Raw genomic sequence first — 26,771 nt, 5'->3', positions numbered from 1 at the left:
ACAGCCCCTCTGCCAGTTACAAACCAAGTATGACGGAGAGCCACGAAAATAAACAGTGGATTGGCTTTAATAAGATCTTATGAGTAGTTGCCAGCTTTGCGCTACTCGGTCTATGATTGATCCTACTAGGCTGAGAAAACTTTCCCCGAAAAAAACACCATTTCAATTCAAGTGCCAATATTTATGAATTCGTGTAGCGCAGCACCAGTTTACATATACACTCTCGTTAAATGTTAGTTTTTGAACATTATTGAATGTATTTTGCAGTGTTTTGAGCAAATTGGTACGAAATAAAGTCTCGCAAATGCATCAGTGCCGTTCCCGCCACCCTGATCGGTGAATTCGTTGGTTAGTGGCCGCCTCCCGCCGCGGATGGGCATGCAGTCCTGGAAAGAACGTCTCTACTTAGAAGCCGAAAATGCAAGAAACACGTTTTAGGTAAAAAAAAGTTCAGCAAATGCCCCTGAGACTGTTTAAAAGTTGGGCGTGAGTTCATCATCTACCCAGTAGACATTGTGAAAAATCCTGCGTTAAATCGTATCGATCACTTCTATTAGGGCGTTGGGTAATATTGCCAATCATTGCGGGTCTGCCCCTGCCCCGGCTGCTCCAAATCAAGGCGGGAAACAGACGAAATGGTCCTTGAATCGAATTATCTCGGAAAACACCCATCCCTACCTAGGAAATGTCATTTTATGTGTGTCACTGCTAACGCTGTGGCCAATTGTACACCATATTATTGGTCTTGCACTTCTGTGACGGGATGAACAGGTCACCTGCAGACTCTGGCGAGGCCGACGAAGAGCTGACCCCGGGAGAACGCTGGCTCAGTCGGGATAAGACCCATCACCTTCAGGGACTGACCTTGACTCTTGAACATAGCCATGGTATAGCTCTGCTTAACAGCAAACTGGATCTGCCTGCCAGAAGAGCATGCCAAATGGGATGAGGGAGATTCTTGGGGTGAAGATGTTGGCTTCCCTGGCTTTGCCTGTCATAATGCTCGCCATTGCGGAGCTCGGGATCAAGGTTTTGAAGCAGCATGATGGGTGCGCCTTGCTTGAATATCAAGTTGTGTGATGACAGCCATAATGGCTCCAGGGTACTGAGAGGCAGCCTGGAGCCATAAATGGTAGTTTGCAGTCTCCTGAGAGTCTGGGCCAGTGTCTACCGGCCAGCAGGCCCCTGTCTCTCCACGCTGCTGCTTCTCCACAGGCTTCAATTCTTAACATCAGCAGCGGAGTTTGTCGGTGTCAGAATGATCTGCCCGCTCGCTGAGCCAGGTTGGGTCGTGGTACCGTTTCTTCAAGTGGGGAAGGCCTTGGCCAACAGGCTGTCAGCAAATTCTACGCCCAAAACTGTATGTGAGTTAGGAGGCTGGAGAGTGAAAAATTACTCAACCTATCCTCAAAGTTCACCAACAAACGAGTTCTCCCTGAATTTGGCCTACTTCCTCCGCAATGTTGCGGGGCAGCAGAGCCCAAGTAAGGGAACTGACCCCCCCCCCCTCCCCTCCCCCTCCCTCCCAACTGGATAGGAAACTACACCCCTGAGACCGAGAAGTTAAATATTGAGTTGCCTGAAAGCAACTAGGGAAATACATTAAACCTGGTTGTTGACTGATTATAACAACAATGATAGCTGTTCGATTTTTCGAAAACTGCCTGGTGCTTTTTTAACGAGATCGGACAGGCGAGTGTCGTATCTGCCTAAGAATTGGACGTAAAATGTATTCGTGACGCCATCACGATGCTGTCATTCTGAACTAATGGCGTCTGTTTTCCATTACAACTATGCGACCGTGTCATCATATTATCATCCAAATCAGTTGATGTTAAGCAAAAATTTTGATTGATGAACACATCACGGAAAGACGGAAACGCATGGTAAGTGCGTTGTTTGGCGTTGACGGTCCCCACAGGGGCTTATGCACGGGCTTTCCGACCGAGCTCCGGCACATGCAACTGAGCTTTGGCCAATGCAGCGTCGCAGTCTCTAGGCGCAGGTCGCAGTGTGGGTAACTAATGTGCAGCTGGTGGCGAGATTCGGACACGCAGTCCCTGCGGTCACAGTGCGCATACTGGCCACGAGCAAGTTACGTCCGTGGCGGACGATAAGCTCGGGGCCAGCTCAGGAGAGTGCCGAGTGACCGCTGAGGAGGGGGGGGGGGGGGGGGGGTCGCGTGGCAGCGCAACGAGACGTGTACAACAAACGTTACATGGTCGTGACGCATGTTGGCGAATATGTGTAATACCTTTTATGAACGATGAACTGTCTGACTTAAGGAAAGAGCCTCCCTGGCCAAGAGGCTTTAATGGGGACCTCAAGATCGTTGACGTAGATAAACGGCGCAAAATGAGCTATGAAGAACCTTTTACGAGTGAACTATCCATTCATTTATCCTGGTTAGTTCAGTCTCATAGTCGTATGTGCCGCTAACATTTTGTTCCGCATATTGCGCAGACCTCTGGTGGATTGCTGGCCGTCGACAAACCACGAATGGAGTTCTTGTTTGCCCGTTAATAGATTATGGCTAAAAGAAAACAATGGCGCGGTAAGCATTGAAATGTTGTGTGCGTGTATCCAGCAGATATGCACGCTGCTGCTATTTATCCTCGTGTACTCCAGGGAAACCTATTAATTCTCTCTCAGAAAGATGGAGCGAATGCTCTAATGGTGATCTATGGCTAGCCAAGCCAGTCAGGCGGAGATTCGAGACGTAAATGGGCCCGAAACCGGTGGCACCGAAATGTGATCAAAGCTAGCAGCACAGCTGCCAAACCTCAAGCTGCCGGCGGGGCCTCAAACAAGCTTGAGGCAACGCTTTTCTGCCAAGAAGCAAAGTTTTCACGTTTTTAGATCGCAACGGCGTTTGTCAGCTGTTTTACGCGTGGACGTGTTTGGGACACACACGACAGCAAATCATCCTGCACCTCGTCTTAGCAGAATGCTCATGTCCTGCTCATGTTTAGTGGGCTTGCATCGCACCCAGGCGGGTATCAGTTAACAGTGCCCGCTCAGCAGCAGCCGCCAGTAATGGCATTACCGTGGGTAATAGCATGATCGGCGGCTTGTGGTAATGCCATTGTCGCCGGCTCAGGTGTGCGGCATTTATGTGGGTACATTTTCGCTCGCTAAAGGTTCCTGGGCGCAAAACAATACAGACCTTGAAATCTGCATCTGCCGTCTTTACGACAGCCTTCCTGTGTGAAATGTGTTTTTCAACACATTGCACTGCTTTGAGAAAGAGTCAAGCTGGCTGTTGCTATGAACTTGCAAGAGCTACGTAGTACGTAGCTTCGGATGCAAATGAGGCAAACTTGCTAGAGATCTAAGTCATATACAACTGTTAGACACAGTTTACGGTGTTTTTGTATCATTATTTTGCCGCATTCTTTCTTGATAAGGCCACTCAGAGGAACACATTGTCTGGAAAAAATGGACCGAAGAAAATCGAAATGCTAGAGTGTTTTAAACAAGACATGAGCATGGCGTGAGCATTTATAGGAGCTAGAAACAACGTGAGTTTGATTACGATTTCGATTATTACGGTTGTAGGAAGACGGAAGATTTTCAGGCAACCCTATTCTCTGACTACCATATTCTATGATCACTGTATTTTCAGACTACCGTACTTTCTGACCACCCTATTTTCTGGCCGTCGTATATTCTGACCGTCGTATTTTCTGACAGCCATTTTCTTACCACCACATTTTTCTGACCGACATTTGATCTCTGCCACAATATGTGAATATAGATTTCCTATTTTCTGACCATCGTACATTCTGCCATATTTTCTTACCATCATTTTTTTACCACTGCATTTTTCTGGTTGACATTTGATCTCCGCCACATCATGTGAATATAGATTCCTAAAAACGAACGCCTGCACCTGGAATGCAACTTTGATGTGCTGGAAAACCCCATGGACGGCAACGGTCTTTGTCACCGAAAAACGTGCATTTTTATAAGTCAACAAACGAATAAAGTTTACGAGCATTGACTGCATTTTTACGGTGTAAGACCAAACACAAAATCCAAATAGGTGAAGCGAAAGTTTATATCGGGTTACAGGGTTTGAAAATGATTTATTTCTCACTGATTATGGCTACCAGGGGCACAGTTTTGCCAACAAGATTAGGGGAGAGGGGGCTGGGAGCGATGCAAAAACGACGCAACATACCCAAGATTATACTATAAAGCAGGCTTCTTTTCGGATTTGGCCCACTTTCTTAACAAGATTAGGGAACGGAGAGGGGGCTAGGAGCCTATTTTGAGGAGGACTGAGGACCCCATTTTCACGCCTACATAGCAAACTACACCCCTGACTGTGGGCTATTTTGTGACGTTGTGATATGATGTTTATGCTGAAACAGGGACAGCCATTTGTATTCTTGTCTGAAGCTCACACCCCCTCCCCCAACGTTCAGTTGGGCCTGCAGTGTTGGCTTCCGCCCCAAATATATTTAGCCAGAACACTGCTCACAACGTGCATAAGAAAAATTGGGTTTCACTCAAAGAATATATTTTTGGGGGCCATGATTTGTTAACCATGAATATTGCGTTGCTCAAATTAAGGGCTTTTTGATAAGTGAGAGCAGCAAGAGACTTACTCCGGCCAAAAAAGTCTGGACAAAACCACTTGAAAATACAAAGTTGGGGACGTTTGTCCGTGCGGCACTTAAACCCCCTCGCCACAATCTTTTTTTATTGGCGTTCCTGCGCAGCAGCACTTACTCCCGCCAGCTCCCGCAATCAGTAAAAACTAAAGTGAATTTTTGCTGATCATCGCGATGCATTATTCGCGTTCGCGGTATTCTAATTATGCAAGTAAGCGGCATGCTGGAAGGTACGACCCCCCCCCCCCCCCCACACCCATTCCGAAAGATTTGAGTTTAGAAAGTGCTTAAAGGTGATTAATATGCAAAAATAATAATTTGTATTGTTGAAATAGAAATCTGCAAACCCATGGCTGCCCACTTCATCCACGTGTCTAAGCGATGGGTCGACTGACGTTATTCGAAGCACACAAAGGATGCTCGGTCACTGTTTTGGTGTGGGCCCCTTCGCGGATCTTACAAACTGTTACTTCTAATATTCCCCAGTAGATGACTCTGCTTCCAGGTCCCCGACCCACATTGCGCTAAGACTGTGGTCGGGGCAGTGACGAGTGGGGGCTGAACGCCGGGGTGCAGATTTGTATTCTTCTGAGAGGACTCTGCCTCCCCCTCAAATTTAGAGATTTCCAAATGCTGGCTTACCCGACTACCCAATATTATCGCCGAAAGGTCAGAAACATTTGGGAAAAGCTAAATACCCCGTTGAAGGTGCAATGAACGCAACTGCAAAAATATATTGTTTCGGCCATTATTTCATGATCATGCATACTATGTACTATGCTGATGAAATAAAGTGTTTGTTGATAGGGGGAAGTGGGGCGGGTTGCACCACGTGCATATCATATCAGGATGATTTATTCCAAACATATGCGATGGATGGCAGTCCTGAGTAACTAAGTCACTTTTGAGTCATTGAGTCCCTCTACCTCTCAGTGTGCTTCTGACCGCATGCGTACACGTGTCACACAGAGAGCGTCAAATATGTGTGGCTTTTGCATTTGTTGAAGACAATGGCGATCGGTGTGAATGTATTTTCAATGCCTTACGGCATTACTGGACCAGTCCGAATGCTATACGGAATGGTGGGAAGTAACTGCGGCGTATATACTGCAAAACAGTTGTTGTACGCTTGCCTCGGATTTCGGAGTGGCGTGAACTTCCTCCCAAAATGTCGGACGGTGCACTGTTGCATCAACCGTGCATGAGATACGTTGTATCAGTATTGCATGCATCGACAATTGCCATTGGCTAACTTACTGCCAGTGATTTAATGATATGATTGTCGTGACCTACTTTCATAAAAAAACAAGTTGGCATGCACATCGCCTATCTCGATCCGTAGTTTGTACATGAGCGACTGAAAGCGAGGCGGCAGTGGTTGTAAAACAACACCGAGTAACACAAAGGGCAAAAGTTTGTTACTGTTGCAAATCACGACAAATTACCAAATACCATAGGCTAACGTATTTGCTCTTAAAGTCTTCAAAGGGCATTCACCAAAAAACGAAGGCCTAGTTTCCAAAACTTGACAGGCTAGTTTATCAAGCTAAAGATTATAGCTATCTGCAGATATAACAATCTTAGTCGTGTCCTCATACGTTATAGCAGGACGGATCTCAGAGTAAAAACTGATACAGCTCTGACTCTATATTTCTTCCTAAGGGGTGCAAAAATGAAAAGGACTTAGCCATTCCCAGAATCGAATCTTGAAATTCAATATACATATATATATATATATATATATATATATATATATATATATATGTGTGTGTGTGTGTGTGTGTGTGTGTGCGTGTGTGTGTGTGTGTGTGTGTGTGTGTGTGTGTGTGTGTGTGTTAGAATATTTTGGCAGAATTTTTTGACGTTAGAATGCAAGGAACGACGAATATATGAGTTATCCCACCAGAAACACAAATTTTTGAGTAAGAACTGTTGGCCCTCGGATCCCCCCTCTGCCTCTCACCCCTAATAATTTACACAACCGGACGCCTTTAGCAAGAAGCCTTAAAGGCAGGGACACGCAGAAGCTCGGCTTAAGAAAAGTTGGCTCGAGGCTCAAGGAAGCTTTTCAATATTGGTGTGGCTTTGAAATTTAAGCATCAATAATTGTTGACATAGTTAGTTTGCTAATCCATCGTTGGATAAACCTCCTCATCTAAGGAAGTTATAAATCCTTTGGATGTTGCTTTATGTTTCATTTGGGCCACGCGCTGTCAGCGACCATCAATCGAGGAATGATGTGCATATATGCTGTTTGGTTTGTATTAGTACCTTTTTATGCTAAGCACGATGCAATTTTTGAGCAAATATGCATATGCTCTCTGATGCTCTCACTGCAGAGTTCGCGCATTTTGACACTCAGTTACTGTGGGTTTGTAATGCAGCCATCTCCCGGAGGCAACTAGCCCAGTTATGCTCCAGCTCCCGGGCTTGTCCGGGCAGAGGCACATCCTGGCTTCTGTCACAAGACGGCGGGGTCCCTGTCGATTATGCACTCGGCTTCACAATGAAGATTGAGGAGATAATTCATATTCACCCACATCTACCTCTCTATGTAACCCCACGGCTTCACTAGGAGCGGATCTTGGGGTAGCAACAGGAGCATGCCATCAAAGCTGAAATATCAGATTCTTTCCTGCCTTGCTTGGTTTTCTTAAATTCACGCAGCATTTGGAATTAGGCTCACTCGAGTATGCAACGCTCAATTGTCACTAAGCTCTGTTCAGGCCTACGAAGGCCAGTGAAGCTCTAGCGCACTAGCTAACCAAACCAGGAGCGCAGCCTGTCTTGGAGAGCGCGCAGGTTTGACAAAGGGCGCGTGCTGGTGAAAAGGTCCTCCTTCCCTCCCTCCCCCCCCCCCCAGAAAACACAAAATAATTTTGATATTTCCCATCTCTAATACGCGCTCGGGTGGGGGTCAAAATGACCCCCCGAAAGGTTTTTCCAAAACGGTTTTTGAACGGCGCGGCGTAGCTGCGCAAGTCTGTGCAGCTGTAGACAATTGAATAACGGATCGTTTGGCATCACAAATTTAGATGTACCATGTAAGGTTGCTTGCCTAAGGCAGGTCAAAGTCAGGCCATGGTTTCAGCGAAGGCAATTTCTAGGGAATCCTTCAATCTGATCCAACAACGGAGCGTTAGACGAAGCCATACATCTCTCAGATGCTTTCTTAGGCAACACAACAGTTGAATAAGTAAAGTACATTGACATGAGGTCAGGCATGAAGGTCACACCAAGGTCAAAACCAACCTGTTTTGTTACTTTAGGGCTTGCTGTATGGGATAGCTTCTGGTGTTCATTTCGAGTTTATTGACAGCAGGAACTGCATTTAATACCTTCCATGGACTTCTTAGAGGTCAGAATAGGTCTTTGACCTAAAATGACCCAGGTCAACATTTTGATTTAGGAATATACTGCCTAGCGTAATCTTTGTCGCTTAGTCAAAAGCAAAACTCGAAGCAATCTTGCATGATTTTGGTCACCTTAACCTTTAAAAGGTCATAAAAGGTCACTGATCTTAAATGAGAATGTGACCTTTTGCTTAGAAACGGTTATCTTGGTTCTGGGGGCACTTTGGAGACCAACCAGGAACTTGACTTCGTTTGACCTTGTTTCATCCGAAGGTCATAACCTAGGAACCTGAAACTTCGACCTAAATGTGTCCACGTACAGGTTAACACACCTTGTAAGTTTGGTGCCTATAGCTTTCTAAGTTCCCGAGATCTCAGCGGGCTCAAATTGACTCCCCACCCCACCCGAGCGAAGGGTATCTAGCCGGCCACCCGGGCGCGTGTTTACTGGCACAGAAGCCGGAAGACACCGGAAGATGTAGTTCTTTTCTGGTATTTTGAAATAAACGTACTGAAGGAACCAGGAGTTAAATGGCTGACGGAATAAACCACCGGCTATTAATTTTATAAAAGTTCAGTGTACTCTTTTGAACCGAGAGCGCTTAGGAGTTTTGGCAGAGTTGTTTTGGATTGCACAGAGATATTGATGGCTCCGTGAATGTAGTTTATGGAAAGAGATAAGGCCATAAATTTGCATTGGCCTAGGCCATCCATATTTCTCTCAGAGCATTAAATTGCGTTCAAAATCTAGAAAAAAGAAATACAAATAGCGTAGATATAACCATCCCTGCCGCAAGTATTGAAACAAAACCGCGGCGCCGAGCGTTACAGCCGCAGTAAGCCGCGTGACCTCGTGACGTCACGGTCATAATAGCCGCACTTACTATAACTATAATGACCGCCGCACTGATTGTCAACAGGGACTCCAGTTCGATTTGACCGGCGCCTCGCTGAAACGAGGCTGACGACCTCCATTCGGCACCGGGGCCCCTGACTGACCTGGGGGCCTTCCATTGCCTCTTTGGGCATTATTATCATAAGCTCTCACATTTATTTCCATTGTCAGAGTGCCCGATCAACGGAACTCTCTTACTCCGGGACCGTGGATACCTATGTTCCCGACCCTGATCAGCACATGTTACCCCGGCCAACTTGGGACCCCTTGCCGACACAGGACTCTATAGTACGCACTGTGGGTCCCTGACCAACATTGGAGCCCGCCATTGTTTCAGGGGTACCGCTCAATACAAATTACGGGTCCCGGCCATGCCCATGAAACTGGCTATTCGGTGCTAGGGTCTTTGGCAGAAATATAGGCTCACATCGTCCCAGGGGCCCCCAACCGGTACCAGAGGCTCTCTAGCTAACATCTAAGAGTGGAAGTCAGGATCAAAAGTTCTCAACCGGTGTCCATGACTTTTCCTGATTTTTTGACATTATGCTCTCAAAGTTCTTGCGCTGGGTTAATGGCCTTTAATATGCTACGAGGTACTGGTGAAGCGATGTTGCAATACGACGGAATAGCGAAATACGTAGCTAAATATATAAAGTATATCAAAATTTTATATGTGTATATAACTAAGCAACGTCATAGAATCGTTAGTTAGCACTACAACTTCGTTTAACCAGCACTGCCTGGAAAATTGAAGGTCGTTAAGTTGATATGTCCATCCCGGTGGCTCAGTTGGTTAGAGCGCCTGCCTTCCGATGCACCCACCCGTGGCGGGGTGGGTTCGAGTCGCTTTAGGGCGCTCTCTATTTGCCCTTGACAGGTATGGCCTGCGGCCGGTGGCAGCGGTCGCGCTAAAGGTCAGTTGACGTCAGAGGGCTGGACGGACCGTGCCGAGCATTGCGGCACGTTAAGCTTTCGCCGCCGAATTCTGCCGTTGACATGGAATTGCGCGATCGGATGGTAGGGGCCAGGGCTCACACAACAAGCACTGCTTAGCGTGAGCTCTGGTCCCGGAAATCCATTCATTCAAAGGGTTCGGATCAAATCTTTAAAGAAAATTTTTTAAAATATAAATAATATTAAACCTTTGAACTAATAAATCCTGCATGACAGAGCCATCTGGTTTGAAGAGAATGCTTCCATATTTAAAAATATTGAAGAAAGTATCGGATATTGATGACTTACGTTTTATCAGACATGTAAAAGGGTCACGTATTGCTATTGGTGTACCTTCAGGCGGAAAAGACTGCTCTTGAAAACGCATATTCTCTAGTTAATAAATATGCTCCTGAATGCGTCATTCTTTGATTGCGTCATGGAGCTTTTGTATGACGTAGAGGTACTGCCAAATTAGCCGCGAGAAATTCCCAGACGCATGGCGCATACTCCGTGGGGGGGTGGGGGGGGGGGGGTGAGTGTCCCTGCGCGAGTTAAGGCTCGGCGGTTGGTTCCCCAAGCACATGTAGTCCTACCCGACCGTTAAAAATGATGTTTCATATTTGGGGGTATTGAACAAGCACCAGATATGATGAAACAAGCTCACTAATAGCTATTGGTGTACTGCTCTAGACAGGACAAATCTCTGTTTAGTAAATATGTTCTGCAATACATCATGGTTTGTCATGCAATACATATGTTTGTAATCATCATCATGATTACGTCATCTTACCTGGCACGACATTGACAGCCAACTAACGGTCGTTATATCTGGAAAGCACGCTCACGAACGCCAAATATGAACGTCTTGACAATTATCTTTTTGGCCTTGATCACCGCATCATCGCATGGCTTATGGAATGGCAGGATTTCAGTGACGTTGTTATGACGTCATGAATATCAAGGTGGCTTTGAAATATTCTCCACGACATATCTTTTCCCATCTTCGCGGGCGTGTGGCTCAGAAACTAGGTCTTTAGTAGGGTAAGGCTGTGAAGAGCACTGAAAGGTCTTTAAGATAGCTATTTCACTTCAAAACCCCATATCAATGTGGATCACTCACTTTAACCATTCTCCTTCGTCCCATAGTACTGAAATGTTTATTTCTTGTCAAAAGGACTCTAGTTCAAATAACAAAATAAGCAAATCGTGATTGAACCTTGCACAGCTTTCCCGACATTGATTGAGAGCAAACTGACGTCCGCTTTATTCGGAAATTGTGCTCACGAACGCTTGACCTGAACGGCTCGACGATAGCATTCTTCTAAGCCTTTAACACCGCACGGCCTATGGGATGGCAAGATTTGAATGGCGTTGCTATGGCGTCATACATGCCCGCATGACCTTAAACTAGTCTGTACAAAACAGCTTGCACATCTTCGCGGGCCTGCAGCTCAAAGACTAGAGGAGTTTTGGGTCTTAAGGGCTGTAAACTGCACCAAATGATCTTCAAAACGGCTGTTCCAGTTCCAGTTTATATATATATATATATATATATATATATATATTATATATTATATAACCAAGGCAGCTGAGGCACCCTAAAAGCAGCCTCACATCTACAGGTCCGTTCAAGATGACGCATATTCGCTCAAACGCCATCATTCAAACTCCCACGTAAGATGGACTGCGAAAAACAGACGGACCAGGTTATTTGCATTTCGACAATGGGCAGCCACCGGTCTTGCTTCTTCTTAAGTGCCATTAACTCCAGCAATGATCGGAGGGGTCCCTGAAACCGTCAAATTTTGCAATCAGTTTTATGGATCCGAAAACCGGCAGAGTGGTCCTATTGCCTTTGACTTTGCAGATTGTCTTTACATTTTTCGACTACTTAAGGCCGCCCGTACGTTGATGTATACAGGGGAGGGGGGAGGAGGCGATGGAGCGTAATTGAAGCGCGACAAGGGGGAAAAATCTGATGCAGTGTAACGTTACGCTCGGGTATGGTTGCTTATCATGTCCATGTCTTTTTAGAACCGATTCTAAACCTTTAAGCTGGGTATCATCGGCTGCTTCTCATGACAAGCAAGACGCTCGTCTTCACAGATGTAGCTTAATTGATGCAAAACGGACGCCACATTGTGTGGGACGTTGTGCTAAACGCAACGTGACCAAGAGGCGGGGGTTTCGCCTACCGTGACCAGTACATAATCAAGGACGGAGCGGGTTGAAAAGTGGAAACAAATTACGTGACGTTGTTTGGTGGATGGAGCCTTTTATCATAGTTTTGGGATAGCGGCATTGGACTTAGGCTCTTGCGCAGAACAGCTGCTGCATGAACAATTGACTCTATTGACTACTCAAGTGGTCCCAGGGTTGCGGGCATTTTAACCATGGCTTTCAACGAAACGTAATACTGTGAGATTTTGCATTGTCATGCAATGCTGCGAGAAGTCTGTCGTAACAGCTCGCCTCCATTATTTTCGATAAAAATGCTCTGCCAAGGCGACAAAGTAATCTTCATGGTTATGTGCATCAAAACCACTGAGTCCGCCATTGATTGTAAGACGTTATCTGCTTGAAAACCATTACGACTTTTCATGGTTCGAAATCCGCTGGGTATCTGTGGAAATGCAACAAAAAGGCAAACAAAATAAAACAGGCAAACCCATCAGTCTTATATCCAAACGAGCAGATTTGTTCTGGCTTTATTTATTCATATGACGCCTCACAAAAGCCATAAAGAGACCGGAAGTAGCCTGCCAATAGAGTTGGGTTGTTTGCTGCGATCACCAATGTTTCTGTTGAGTCGTTCTTCTGCTCCGCAGGCACGTCGGCCGCCGCATGTAATGGGCTGACTTAACCATTCTGAGCGACCCAGTCAGCTCGGAAAAGCAAACCGAGGCAAAATCCTCCTTGATCTTACCTTCGAGCGCTTACAAACGCTCGAAAGCCATCTGCCAGTACTATGACTGCACAAGTAAACCAATTGACGTGGTGTTGTCGATTTGGCGGGAACAGGCACATACATAAGGCTTGGAACATGCGCGTCTTAACTAATGGGTCACCGAGGTCCCAAACTGTTCATTTGTGACCGTTAACACGCTAAAAATCTACTTTGCAGCCCTTTGAAAACCTCCGGCTCTGTTGGCCCGTGAGTTACGACGCCCATAACCTACATACTACATTCTTCATTGCCTTCCGTAAATCTACAAAGCTGCATCGAATGAAAACACTGTCGCATTTGAACTGGAAAGGGGTGTTTTGTTCAGCGTGTCAGCAGCCATAAATGAGGCATCTTGACTGTTGCTAACCACTGGGTCACGATGTATCAACTCCACGCCATCCTTACTCACCTTCCACCGGCAAGTCGACCACGGCTCGTTCATTGCTCGTCATTTATGTTATGATCAAAGTAACCAAGCATTTTGGCGTGTCAGTAGTCAAGGAGAGAAAACTTCGAACTTTTCTAACATCTGGGCCATGACGTTCATGTTCCACACGCTTCAGATTTGTTTACCGCTGTTAAATCGACATGCATTACGTTAAAATATGCACTTTTGCAATGCAATCAAGACACGGAAAGTCTTTTTTGGGGTCGTGTCAGCACTTTCCTTTGAGTATGTCAGCGTTTTTATATCTCCAAAGGGACCCTCCATCCCGACAGTGGTTTACCCTTAAAACCGATCCTGTTGGAGAATGACGACTTTAAACTGGGTGATGCAAGTAAACAGTTTCCATGCCACGAATTGTCCTGGTTTAAACCACAATATGTAAATGCGTTTTTTAAGCAGGTTGCAGAAAAGATGACATAAGCCGCTTATTGGTGCATTACTGGCACACCAAGTAGGTCTGACAGTATCGACATTGCTTAATGACTCTTGGACGCTTTGTTCGCCTGCACTGCCTGCACCTTGACCTCACATTCCTACCTGATCTGATCGTCTAAATTTGACATGAATCCTCAAAATCCCCGGAAAAGGGTAGAACCATAGTAGACTTTTAGTGCACTACGGGGGAGCACACCAACCGACCAGCATTGTGTCATGTATGATTGTGCGTTTTTTTTCGTCAGCATGAGCTGGACTCACGCCACCGCGACTCCTGGCCACAGAGGGCTGGAGCTGTTTCCACTGCGCGTGTCTCAGCAGTTTTTGTAGCTTTTCGGGAAGATTGAGACGGGACATTAGTGTCGCGGATGGACTAATTGTCCGTACCATCGTGCTCGTGCAGTGTGCTAGTGTGTACATTTTTTACACACACGTCGCGCACTATTACAGTTGAAATGTTAGTACGCACGCACGCCAGACGAGAACGAGTCTGACCAGTTGTTTCAATATTTTTTCCGCAATTACAAAATTTTGCGTTTCACTCATTAATCGAGTCGAGGAGGGGGCATAATCGCGGCACTGCGCATTGAGGAAATATGCCGCCTCTTCAGTTGGCTTCCATATTTTACACAGCCTTCAGTAACTCTGCAGCATAATTTTCAAATGATTTTGTCATTTCTGGTTGAAAAAACAATGACGGCACCACCAATGATCCCGTCAAAGGCGTGGCCGGCCGGGCCGGGTCGCTGAAGCTGCTCAGTTTCCGGTCGGCTGACGTTAAGGCTCGCTGGGTTTGAGGCCTTGCTCGAAATAAGAGAGCGATGAAAGCGCGGCCATGTCTAATTTCAACTCGTGTCTGTCTATAATAATTCAGTATTAAAGCCAAACTACGAAACCGTTACATGCTTACTTAGCGCTCATTAACCGGGAGAACCCACTGTCAAGTTAGAACAGGTTACTTTTTTGTATGCCCTAACAGTCTTTACCCTTGTGTGTTGACGTGTTACTCGACGGTCGTAAGTAATTCTATCATCTGGGTTGGTTTCTGTTCCCTTGCTCCGATGTCTTCAATACAGGATACATTGCACATTTGTTGTAAGCATCTAAAAATGTAATGGTACTGAGGCGGTTTGCTTCGGGGTCACACAAGCAAAAGAAACTGCAGAGTAATATCCAACGCCTACCCCACAATCAATGGCTACTCGTGTCAATGAGATGAAGAAAGGCGGACTTTGGTCAACTTCAGGTCAGATTACCCCACCGTTTGCCTGCAAACGGATGGTATGAGGCTGTAAATGGATATATCGGAGTGAAACAGACTGTTTGGGGAATGAATGGGCATCAGTGAACGGCTACATCATCTTTTAAAATCCGGCTTACTCCCCCCTTCCCTTCCCCAATGCCTTCCCCTCTGCGTTACGTCTCGTCCCTCGTCTCGTGTCGTTCCACCACCATGTCGTCTGACCCAGCTCTATTGACTTATGGCCTCAGTCCCGGGCCGCCGGCGCCCGTGACCTTTGTCCGGGAGTCGTGCAGCGGGCGGGCGGAGGGAGGGGGCGCCACCCCCGCCGCGTCGGCGCCGGCGCCGCCGCCGCTCGCCGGCGCCGACGCGGCAGTCCCGCCGCGCGTCGCTCCCGCCATGGCCGCGTCAGCCGCCGGCGCCGCCTGAGTGCCGCCGGCACGGCAGCGCCATGTCGGACACGGAGGCGGGCGTCGGGACGCCTCCCGAGGTCGCCGCCGGGCCCGGGAGCGCCGTCGGCGTCACCATCGCCGTGGCGGCCGGCGAGGAGCCGCCGGCGCCGGCGCCGGCATCGGCCCCCGCGCCGCGCCCCAAGCCGCCGCGCCGCCTCGTCAAGCAGATGTCGGTGGCGGCGCTGCTAACGGGCGGCGTGCGCGGCGCGGCGCCGGCGCCGGCCGAGCGGCGCCGCGCGCTGCGCCGCTCCAGCTTCAGCGAGGACTACGTGCCACCGCTGCCGCCGGCCGACGTGCCGCCCATCGCGCTGTGTGCGCCGCTCGGACCCGGCGTGGTGCTCAAGAAGCCGCTGGACGGCGCCGCGCCGCGCACGCGCCGCTGCTCGCTGACGCAGCCCTGGGCCACGCTGTACGGCAGCTGGCAGCTGCCACAGCCTCCCAGCTCGGCCTCCAGCCGCAACGGCAGCACGGAGGGCATTCGGCGCAAGAGCAGCACGCGCCGCTCGCCGGAGGCCGAGTCGGCGGCCGGCGCCGAGGGTGCCGCCACGCTGCTGCCGCGCCACCAGCCCGTGCTGTTCGCCCGCCACCTGCAGAAGGTGACACTGAAAGACTTTGGGTCGGAGGTGCGCGCCTCGCTTGACGTGTCGCACTTCATCAAGGAGGCGCGCCTGCTGCTGGACGTTGGCGAGACTTCGCTCGAGGGCGTCGTCGACCTCATGCTCAAGGCGCTGCTCGACCAGGAGCCCATGACCTCGCTGGCCGAGGCCAAGTCGGTCGTCTTCGTGCATGACTCAGGTCAGTCGCGGCCGCAAAACAGGAGAAGGGGATTTGAACTTAGTGAATCGGAGGTCTGGTGATGCCGGTTTGGATGTCAACACCCTCCTTTGGTGCCTCAAAGCAATCAGCCTTTTGGATTTGGTAGAAAATACATGAAACCGCTTCGATGACTTTGAACGCACGGTACATTTTGAAGCCGTTTGATTCAGGTTGACGGCCGACAGTGCATACCGATGTACCACGGTCACAGTTCCAGACCCATAAAGGCTTCCGGCCCCCGTTACTGCTTCTGTTAATACTAGTCCGTAGTTGGGTTGCGTGATAAAGGTCCAAAGATAAGGCCCAGTTGTTGCGTGGTCTGAATGCCACTGAATGGATGTCGCCCGGTGCTGTGATACCAATGGGTGCTGCAAAGCGATGGGATTCACTGTGTGAGGCGGCCTGCTAAATCGTTGGATGGTTATGCATGTTGAGCCGAGATGTTCGCGTGATGACAAAGTTGAGAAAGCTAGCAATGTTCTAACCATGACGAGTTGTCAAGTTGGTAAGCTGACAGATGATAAGTTGACAAAACAAGGCAAGAACAAACAAGGTGACCATGGCATAGACCTCAACCGGCCACGCACCAGGGTATACGTCACTTTTCATTGGCTGCCGGGGTTTCGGCGGGCATTAACGCCCGGCCGTAACACCTCCAGAAACAACCAACCGATTGAGCCGGTTCACAGGGCCATGTCCAGCTACCCCTGGATCGTAGAACCAGCACGCGGGAATGAAATGGCCCGCAAATCGGTATGATGTCACGGGTTCGGTCATCGCAACTGACGCTTTCTTCGATAATCCTCAAAAGTGGAACATTCTCTTTTAAGACAATGCTTTCACAGTTGCATAGGGTTTTAAGTTAAAATGGCCATCTCGAAGATCATTCGGTGCAGTTCACAGCCCTCATATTTTTAAAACATAAACCCTTCTAATTTCTGGGAAACACGCCCGCGAAAATGTGCAAAATATCTCGGGAAACCACTTCGAGATAATCCAGGCATCCATGGCGCCAAAACGTCACTCGAATTCTGCCATTCCATTGGCCACGCGGCGATCAAGGACAAACAAAATATAGTTGCCGAGTCGTTGATATCCAGCGTTCATGAGCGTCATTTCCAGATAAAATTATCAGTCAATGTCGTGCAAGGAAGTATGACGTAATCGAGCAATGAGGTATTGAGGAGCATATATACTAAACAAAGAAATTGTGTGGTCTTGAGCAGTCTTGCCCATTTTCAAGTATGCCAAACGTTATAACTGAGCTTATGTCATCACATCTGACGCTTGCTTCAATATCTGCAAAAGTGCAGCATTCCTTTAAAAGCCGTCGCCCTGTGTGACACATTTGTATTTGACTTTTTGCCCAGTCAGATTAGCTTTTGGCAATAAGAGAAGTTCGAAGCACGTCTCGAGAATCATTGGCGACGACCGCAGGGCCACTGTGGGAGCCGCGGCCATTTTGTCTTGAAGGGCCCACAGGCAAGCTGCACTTTCTTCGTAGACAGGGCCCATTCCTCACCGATCAGAGCCCTTTGATTCGGCATTGTCTCTACTCCTGATTATCTGGCCTCTTGACAGATATACGGCGGCCGTTCATCGGATGCGACAGGAACTTTGAGCCACTCGTGCGGACGGAAGATCAGCCTCGCTGCTCAAAAGCTCTTCTCCACAGATCCGAAGGCTTCTTTATCACGCTTCACGTGTCCTCAGGATATTTTCGAAGTCTTCCTCAGAATACAGACACTCGACATGGCGCAAGCAGCCCGTTCTGGATATTCCCTAATACCTTCCAATCAGGGAGATTTATTCTGATGTTCCTGTAGAATAATGTCGTTGGCTTACATCGCCCAATTTCATACAATTGATCTTGACTGGTGTCCGGCGTGAAAGCGGAGCCTTACATCCGTACAAATTTCTGCACTTTGTTGCCTTTCAGCTACTGCGGTGAAATCACTTCCCTCTTTGTTTCAATAAAGTGCGCGTACGTTCTCTGACTTCCATTCAGATATATTTGGTAGAAATGTCTGTCAGTAATAGAAACGAAGTGCGCACAATCTGTGACGACCGCAGCCACATAAAACGCGTTCTATATTGGCATACTTTCCCTTTAAAGTAGGTGCTTCACGTCGGTGAGCATTTTGCTCCGTGCAAAATAGTTGTAATTAAGCAAGAGCACGCTGGCAACGTTGCTTGTGCTTGCTTATGCGGGCAGCGCAGGAAATGGCAAGATTTATGTCTGAAACAAAGGAAGCTCATCACTCGCACCAATAAAGCAAAACGAAGCAAATGCATGACCCAATCAAGTTGAGGACGTCTGGTGTTCGGGTACTCGAAACAAATCAGCTTTTTTAATTCGCGAATGTGATATCATCCCTGCACCCTCCGACAATGGACCATTTGTCCATCGGAAATTGAATCTGACGGATTCAGTGCTCGTAATGGGGCATTGTGTCATCTGTTGATATGCATCGTGGTTGGAGTGTGCGTGTGTGAGGAGGGAGACGCGACAGAGCCCTCCGTAGGTATGCAAAATGCGCAAGGTTGCCAGCTCTGAGCTAGGGATTCTGAAGAACATGCACAAAAGCGGCGACTGGAGTCAGACGGGTTGTTATGGCAGCGGATGGGAGCATTGACGAAAGCAGGAACGAGATCTTGAATGGGAGAGGGAAGAATGAGCAACTATCATCAGCCTCATCGCCTTATGGGCAGACATTTCTCCTCACCCGAGTTTTTCAACGTCGCGGAGGCGCCACACGCACGCTCTTTCGAGAATAACTGATTGCACAATGCTCCCTCCTCATCACTCGCTGCAGGACGACGCTGAGACGATTCATGGCGGTGCAAGTTACTCGTCTGGCATTGATCGCCGCTCTGGTTGCCCGGGGAGGGGCACGCGGACGTGTCCCGCGGCGTTCGCCACGCAGCGTCCGGCCGGCGACCGGGGCGCGCTGATGACGCCGGGCTCGGCGAGGCCCGACGTCCCAGCAGATCGCCGTCGCATCGAGGCGCCGCGTAATTGGATCGCCGGTGCTCGCGGGTCGTCAGGCTGCCGTGTCCGGCGGAGGTCGGGGGTCGGGCCGCGCACCGCAGCCCCTCAAGTACGCCACGGCAAGCCCGTGGGTCGGGGGTGGCGCCACTGTCCGCCGGGGCGTCTGCGCGTGCTTCTTCTTGACGCGGGCCGTTAGGGCTGATTCCCCTACGCTTGGGGGAGCGAGCCCAGAAGGCTAACGTTGCGTGCTTGGTTTGCACCTTTGATGTGCATCGTCTCCATGGCTTTGCTGGCGACATTGCTTCACTCAATAGCTCTGCGATCTCGGCTTCAAGACTTTAAAATAAAACAAGTTTAACACATGATATTAACTTTTGGTGGCCATTCACAGGGATATACTAACGCAGCGTGCCTGCATTCCCTCCATATCTCCCTCCAAGAATTTTCCATCGAGATTGGGGCTTCGCAGCTCTCAAAACTCCAAAGATGTCAATAAGATACCGAACATTTTTAGTATGGTCCAAAATCAAGAACTAGCAATTTATAAGTCATCTGTTGATGTACATGATGCCCCTAGGTCACCTCCACAACGATGAAACATGCATGTCGTGAACTGTTGAAATGCCTAAAAAGTTTACAAAGCTCGTAAATTGTTGATGACATTTGCTGTTGCTGTGCCAGTTTTACATGCTGTTGCACCAGTTTAATAAAGCCCTGCCCGTGTCATAAACCAAGGCTGTACCGCCTGTTGACTACAGTCCCTCGCCGGCGACGCCACGGGCGTAGTATGAAGGCAGGAGCAAGACAGACATAGATAGGCAAGAGTCGGCCAAAACAGAATGCACACATCCTCTTAAATTATTGGGCACTGGTATCCACAGGCTACCAGGCTCTGGCATAGCCGTGCATCACGGGTCGTAACCTTGTTAACCTTACGCCGACGAATAAATAGTTAAGAAGGCAATAGGCCATCGAAACTGAGCATCTAGCTACCGCTTATTTCGACGCACCCAACTGCCAAGATCACTATTATCCGTATCCCCCGGGGCGAACAGCGGTCCCGGTGGCAAAACAACGTGTACGGGACAGCGTCTGTCAGCGGCGCTGCCCGGTCCCCGGGCATCGCCGCGAGCCACCGCCGAGCGGCGACACCGACAGCCTGTGGCCGACACGACCTGGCGGCCCGTGCCCAAAAGGCCATCACCACCGTCTTTGGCACGGAGGTCAGACGCAAAATCGGCGGCGGTGGCGTGGCCGATCGCCGCCGGCGCCGTGGCAGCGCGCCAGCACCGCCGGCGACGGGCGGCGACGCGGCCAGAGACCCGGATCGCGCCCGACGGAAGCGGCGTTTGTAGGCGGCGGTTGCCGACGCGTCCGCACGCCATTATCGTCTCGACGTCGCGCGGCTGGCTGAGAGTGCTCCAGGGCGGCTGCCGACGGCGCGGCGGAATTGCTCAAATGAGGCGCGTGAAGGCGACTGGGTCGGCGCGGCGCGGTCGCTGCTGGCACGCGCCGGCCGGGGCGATGGGTGTTAGCTGTGGCCGTCCGCGCTGCCACGTCCAACGCACGTCTTTGGCTGGTTCGGGACACAACGCTGCTTTCGGAGCAAGGAGGAGTTAAAGGCATGTCAATCGCTTATTTACAGCACAAAGGTGTGAATTACATGGAAGTTTCTGCAGCAATGAACTTACCGTTATCGGTGTCATGAAAACAAATATATCATGTAGTGCCACATGATGTGGTTTCACGAAGAAAAATGATGGCAGAGTGAGATGAACAAGCATTTTTTTAGAGTTACCGACACTCATCATTTTAATAGATATCTGCAATGAAAGATGCCACTTCACGAACCATGTCTGTGTGGTTGATTGGCTATGATGCCTCATGATGCATGTGTTTCATAGCTAAGTAGGTGTTCATTTTCTTATCAGATTAAACGCCAGGAGCTTAGCTCATATTACAGACAGGAGTGAATGAGTTGTCAGACACTCACTTATTACAGTGGATGGGCCAGTAACATGAGTCAGCCCACCCACTTTTGTGGACAAAATAGTGAGGATTCTAGCATTCAAACCAGAGCCCATATTATGAAAAATTGGTTAGCCTGCTTTTACACAGAACGCTATCATTACCCAAAAATCTAGGATCGAGCAAAGCCTAAAAAAGTAAAGATCTGAATGTCAAATGCTGCCTGGTCACCAGATCTTCTTACAGAGTAATCCAAGCTACATAAACACACAGCATGAATCTACACCGCCTAGTTTGATGCTAGCAAAAAAGGTACTAGATGCGAACTGGTCTGAGACATGAACTTGACGTTACATCACAATTTTTTTTACCAAAATGCTGTTAATTGTGAAAAATATCTAGCTTATACGTTGCATGTCCATGTCACGCATGTAACGAGCGTTGCTCTGCACGAAAAAGGCAGGAGTTTACAATAATAAAAAGTAAGTGCTCTCCTCCACCCATGACCTCACTTCAGCAGCTCTGAGATCGATTGTGAGAAATAATGTGTGAATATCTCTTGCGTAATGACCCTCTTGCATAATGTGTGAATGTTCATAAAAACCTAAGTACTTGTTTCACCTATTATATAAAATGAACAGCAAATAAGCCAGACGCGCGGCTGAGCATCATGCGTCTTCATTTGCCGGTGTTGCAGCTCCGCAGTCCTTGCTGTCCGGCGAAAACGATGGCAGCCGAGTTATCTCTTGAACCAGAACTCGGTCGAAGGGCTCAGCGAGCTCGCATTGGCCTCTGCTTAGCGCGTGCTTTGAACCCACAGCCAGTTGTGCGACCCATTCCGAGTAAGCCTGTAAAAAATGTGTCGAGTCGTCCGATTCTTCACTGGGGAGATCTGAATGGCTCTCGGCTGAATTTCAGCCCAGAGTGTTTCCTGACAGACGCAGCTAAGACAAGATGGCGGATGTTGTGAAGACGATAAAACAGTACCTTAGTAGGGCAAGACCCATCATTGACAGGACAATGAGCAGAAGTGCTCACCATGCTTAAACGCTGATTGACCCTATACTTAAGTATGACAATGCCGCGGAGAGCGTGCGCGGCACCTCGATGTGTACGTCAAGGCATATCTGCAGACTACCATGACCAAACCGCGACTCTAGGCCATTCGGCTCGGTTTCGCATACAGACATCGAACGGGCAGACGCCTCGGTCATGATGTGCACGTATATAGCGGGCTGGGTCATTGACGAAGCTTGATGGTCTCTGCAGGGAAGGCCAGTGATGGTCTGGGTGCGGGTAGAGAGTTGACCGCGATGCTCATTCGGTGAATCTCGCCTAAGTTCCATGAGGAACCTCCTTGAAATTTGAGTATGTGCGGTGCCAACTTTGTAGTTGGGGGGCAGGAACTGCTGTTTGAAAAAATAGATCTCAAAAAGGAAAATGTTAGTGTCGCATTTAGGAGAAGAAAAGTAGGATTAAGCATATTTTGTAACGCCATGTGCTGGGTGGATCTGAATAACACTCAACGTAATCTGATGGATTTGAGCACCCACAGTGTTCTGCAACGCAGTTGAGGCGTTCTTGCACCAATGCGGATGCATGAGCATACCCATGGTCAACCGATGCATTCCACCGGTGATTGGTGCTCAATCACCGGTGATTGGTGCTCAATCACCGGTGGAATGTACCGGCGAATCATTTCAACTACTCTGCTTACGTTGTCCAGCGATGGCCGTTACTACCAAACGCGTTCAGAAATGAAAAGATAGGACAATGTAGGGCTGCAAGAAGTCAGCGACAGTCTCGTGTATGCTCCGAACGGGTTAAAAGCACAAGGTGTTAAACCATATTAATGCAATTCTGAGAGAGCTGCTACTGATTCCTAGGTTTCAAACGCCAGAATAATTGTAGCAACACACTGAGTTTGAGTTCTCAATACGAAAATGACCGACATTCCATATATCAGGATACAGGGGTCCCGGTGAAACAAAGACCCGAAACAATCAACTGAGCACATTATGAAAATAGGCGTTTGAAAAAGTCTGACATTTCAAAGCAGCGCTTATGAACGCCGGGTTTTATTTAAACACATTTTTAAAATACTGTTGACCGTCCACCACAGTCTCTGAACTCACCATTTCACGTCTCGCTCCCGGCGTTTCTAAATGTTCAACACTCACTGCCTTGGATACTGACTTGTTTAATTCATTTGCGGCTGAATCATCTCAAGAATTCGAGCTGCTCACTGCTTGGAAGTGTCCCAACCTGCTTGGTGGGGCTTCCTAAAGCGGGACACGGCTGCTTTCTACGACTTGCCTTGGAATGAATGGAAATTGTTTGCAAAGCCGTGTTTTGCAAATAACCCTCTCGCGCACCAGAGTAACGTGACACTCGCCCAAGAGCCAGGCCTGACGTGATAGTTGCAGGACAGTCGATCCTCAGATCTTTGCAAACATCGCCAAATATAATCGTGGTGTTGAAAATGCCCACAATGTCTTCAGGCAGCAGGGAAGTTGTAAAAGTGCCTTCTTGCTTCTGGATTTGTTGACAATCCGAGTAAAAGTGTCGGGAGTGCACTTGTTTAGCTGCGCGTCTGGTAAACCAGAGGTACGGTGTTCCACTCCATGCGGTGCTCACCATTTCTGCCAGGGTGGCGGGAATGCGACACGACATAGCCTCAGCAACTGAATACGTCGCAAGGACCCAACGATGATGCCGAGTTGCCATGGATAAGATTGGGCAATGTGAATCTCGGGCAAAGCCTGTGCTGTCTGCAGCTGATAAGACATATGATCCGTTTCTTCGTCGTACGGAATCTTTCTTATTTCAAACGTATTATACTAAAATTAAATACAAAGATACATTGGCGTTTTTTTAACAATATTTGCTGTATGAATATACGTTTAAGATGTCATACTTAAATTTTATCACTTTATGACATTTAAACTTCACAGAGCTTCTAATTTAACCCACTTCAATATTTTCTTTTTGGCGGCACAGGTCTAATTACGATTCAACCAAAACGTACTGATTTCTAGCGTGAGACCGCAAATTATATGGTTTCAAATTATAAGGTGTGTACAATTAGAAATTTCGCGTCATTGATAACGTTTTCTTAGAGATAAGCAAGCATGATCTCATAACCCTCGTCCTTCGAAAATTTCATCAGCCGTCATGAACTGCTAGGGTCAGGGGTCTCAGATCTTGACTGGAGGTACAAAAAAAGTAGTTAGGCACACGAAATTCCAGTACCGTGATTAATCCGTTCATAAATTATTCCGGGAAAACCTTAGGGAACACCTCTGAATCCTTCCTTCCTCCCCCGCAGGGCGAGGATAAAGTTTCTGGTTTTGGAAATTATGGTTATTTGTTTTTTTAACAGCGTCGCATGACCAAGCTGGCCAAAAGAAGACTGGAATGTTATAGGCGTTTGTGATGTGGCTTTACATGCCGCAATTGTACCCACTGACGCCATCTTGGCAAAAGACCGAGGCGAAAAGTCGTGTTTAAATGAAAGACATCTTCAGTGGCGTGGTAGGGTTAGGGTCCTTGCAAGAACATAGAAAACACAGTAGTAATAGGCTATTCCTCTTGGAATAAAAAAAAACAGGAAACTGGAGACATAGATGCGTTGATTTTTCGGCAGCATGTCTTTATCGAAACGAATGGCTGAAGCAGCCTTAGCAGCGAGTAGCAGCCTTTGCCTCGCGAAGACTCTGATTTCAAAATCATCAGTGCAGAACTCTTCATGCAGTTTCCATGGGTCATATAGCTTTAAGAGTTTTCTCTCAGAAAAGTACCCGCCTATGCAGTATGGCTTGAAAATCAGCGACTTCTCCTCAGCGCCTTCGCAGAACTTGGCGCTGAGAACGGAGCAACGTTGTGCTCAGTGGCCAAATACCGGAAGAATGTCTGATGGCTTGTGTACCCGCCTTGGCTTACACATGGCCGGCAGTTGCTACACTCATCCGAAATGTTCGTAATGTGTCATCAATCTGATTCACCGCGATCACTGTAGCAGCCTTATAGGCCAAAGCGGTCGTTGTCAATCACAATGCTCGGCGCCAAACAGAAACCTTACGAAGTCGTTCGTTGTTTCCAGTGACGCAGCTGGCGAAAACGATCCAGGGCACGTGCTCCAGCCCTGATGGGGACGTCCTCGACTATGACCAGACGTGGGTGGTCGCCATGTAAGTAGCAAAAGGAAATGCCGCAGGGCACAAAGCGCAGTATACTATAATCTTTACACGTTCATCAGCTACCTTGTATAAAACATTTCCTGTTTGCCCTTTCGCCATTTCCACATGTTCTTCACCCATATAGGAAGATTTGGTTTGGGGTGATTCCCGGCCCGGTGATCAGGGAGGCGTGCGTGACATGAGCAGTGACAGGCCCTGGGAGGGGGAGACCCATGATGTGGATCTTCACGCCCCGCCAGCCGCGTCCCTGCACGCCACAGGAACACGATTATGGCGGAGGCTGGTAGGCGGCGCACGATCGGTGCCAATCAGCGCCGCTCGGCGCCACAGGTCCCAGCACCTCCCCCCCCCCCCCCGCCCTCCTGGGGCGCAAGCCGATGAGCGCGGTGGTCCGGCTCAACACCGCTGTAGAAAGGTGCCCGGCTCGCTGGTCATGCGAGCTGGCTAATAGATCGGGTCTTCGTCCGTCATTGCAGTCATTTCAAAGCGAGGCAGCCTCCTATCCCCTACCCACCCCACTTCCATGCCCCACCCACCCCACCTCCATCCCCATCCCCTCTACCCAGAGTGGTGCCCTTCCAGCTACTAGATGAGAGGATTAGTCTCCACCTTCACGTGACGCGCTACCACCTTCACGTCACGCGCTACCACCTTCACGTGACGCGCTACCACCTTCACGTGACGCGCTACCACCTTCACGTCACGCGCTACCACCTTCACGTCACGCGCTACCACCTTCACGTCACGCGCTACCACCTTCACGTGACGCGCTACCACATTCACGTGACGTTGTTTCCTTCCTGCTGCATTTGATCACTGCGATTCACTCTGCTGAAAAACGCGATTGCGGTGATCTGGCAGGGTGGCCTCGATGACCAGAAGTGCCCGGTGAAAACACCCGCAAGTACCGGATCGAAAAAAATACGTTAAGTGAGGTAAGCCCCTGGGACGCCATAAATCACATCCCCTGAGCATCACTGGATCGACCGCCAGGGTCGTAAGATGCTGGGACTTCCCGTGCGTTAACCTGCGGAATGGCATGCCGACGTGGATCCTACCACACTGCATCATCAACCGCGGTCGGATGAGGTTTCCTTCACGGAGCGACGGGGCCGCGGAGCACAGCCAGACCTCACTTATAAAATCTAGATGCCTGTTCTCATTTCTCTCGACACTCAAGAAAAACAGCAGCGGGACGAGTGGCATGGTTGTATGATCCCGCCCCACCGCTGTTCGTCATTACCGCAGCCCAGATGTGGCGGCGGTGCAGCAATTAGTCGCGATCAGCGGACGAGCCGGGCATAAGGTAACAGCGTGATACGCCACGGCCGCCGCGGCGCCCGGCCGGTGACCGCTTGTCCGCGATCTACGGATGCTCGCTGTGATCCTCCGGCCACGGAGGACCTCATCATCCGGATGACGTCCATTCCTCCCCCCCCCCCCCCCCCCCCGCCTCCCTCCGGGCTCCGGG

The 26,771-nt window shown here is 48.9% G+C and overlaps 1 protein-coding gene across 1 annotated transcript in view; it reads left to right on the top strand.

Moving 5' to 3' along the window:
- Positions 1-15,954: 15,954 nt before the first annotated feature.
- Positions 15,955-26,771, top strand: part of LOC119092053 (sodium bicarbonate transporter-like protein 11) — a 64,735-nt gene continuing 53,918 nt past the window's right edge. The window contains 2 exon segments of the mRNA XM_037215013.1: positions 15,955-16,120; positions 25,204-25,291. Coding sequence (XP_037070908.1) covers positions 16,042-16,120; positions 25,204-25,291 — 167 coding nt within the window. The 5' untranslated portion in view covers positions 15,955-16,041.

Source organism: Pollicipes pollicipes, unplaced genomic scaffold (assembly GCF_011947565.3).
Source record: "Pollicipes pollicipes isolate AB1234 unplaced genomic scaffold, Ppol_2.1 Scaffold_3447;HRSCAF=4054_pilon_pilon_pilon, whole genome shotgun sequence".
NCBI lineage: Eukaryota > Metazoa > Arthropoda > Thecostraca > Pollicipedomorpha > Pollicipedidae > Pollicipes > Pollicipes pollicipes.
The sequence above is the reverse complement of the archived record's forward strand: the minus strand, read 5'-3'. Positions and strand labels throughout refer to the sequence as shown.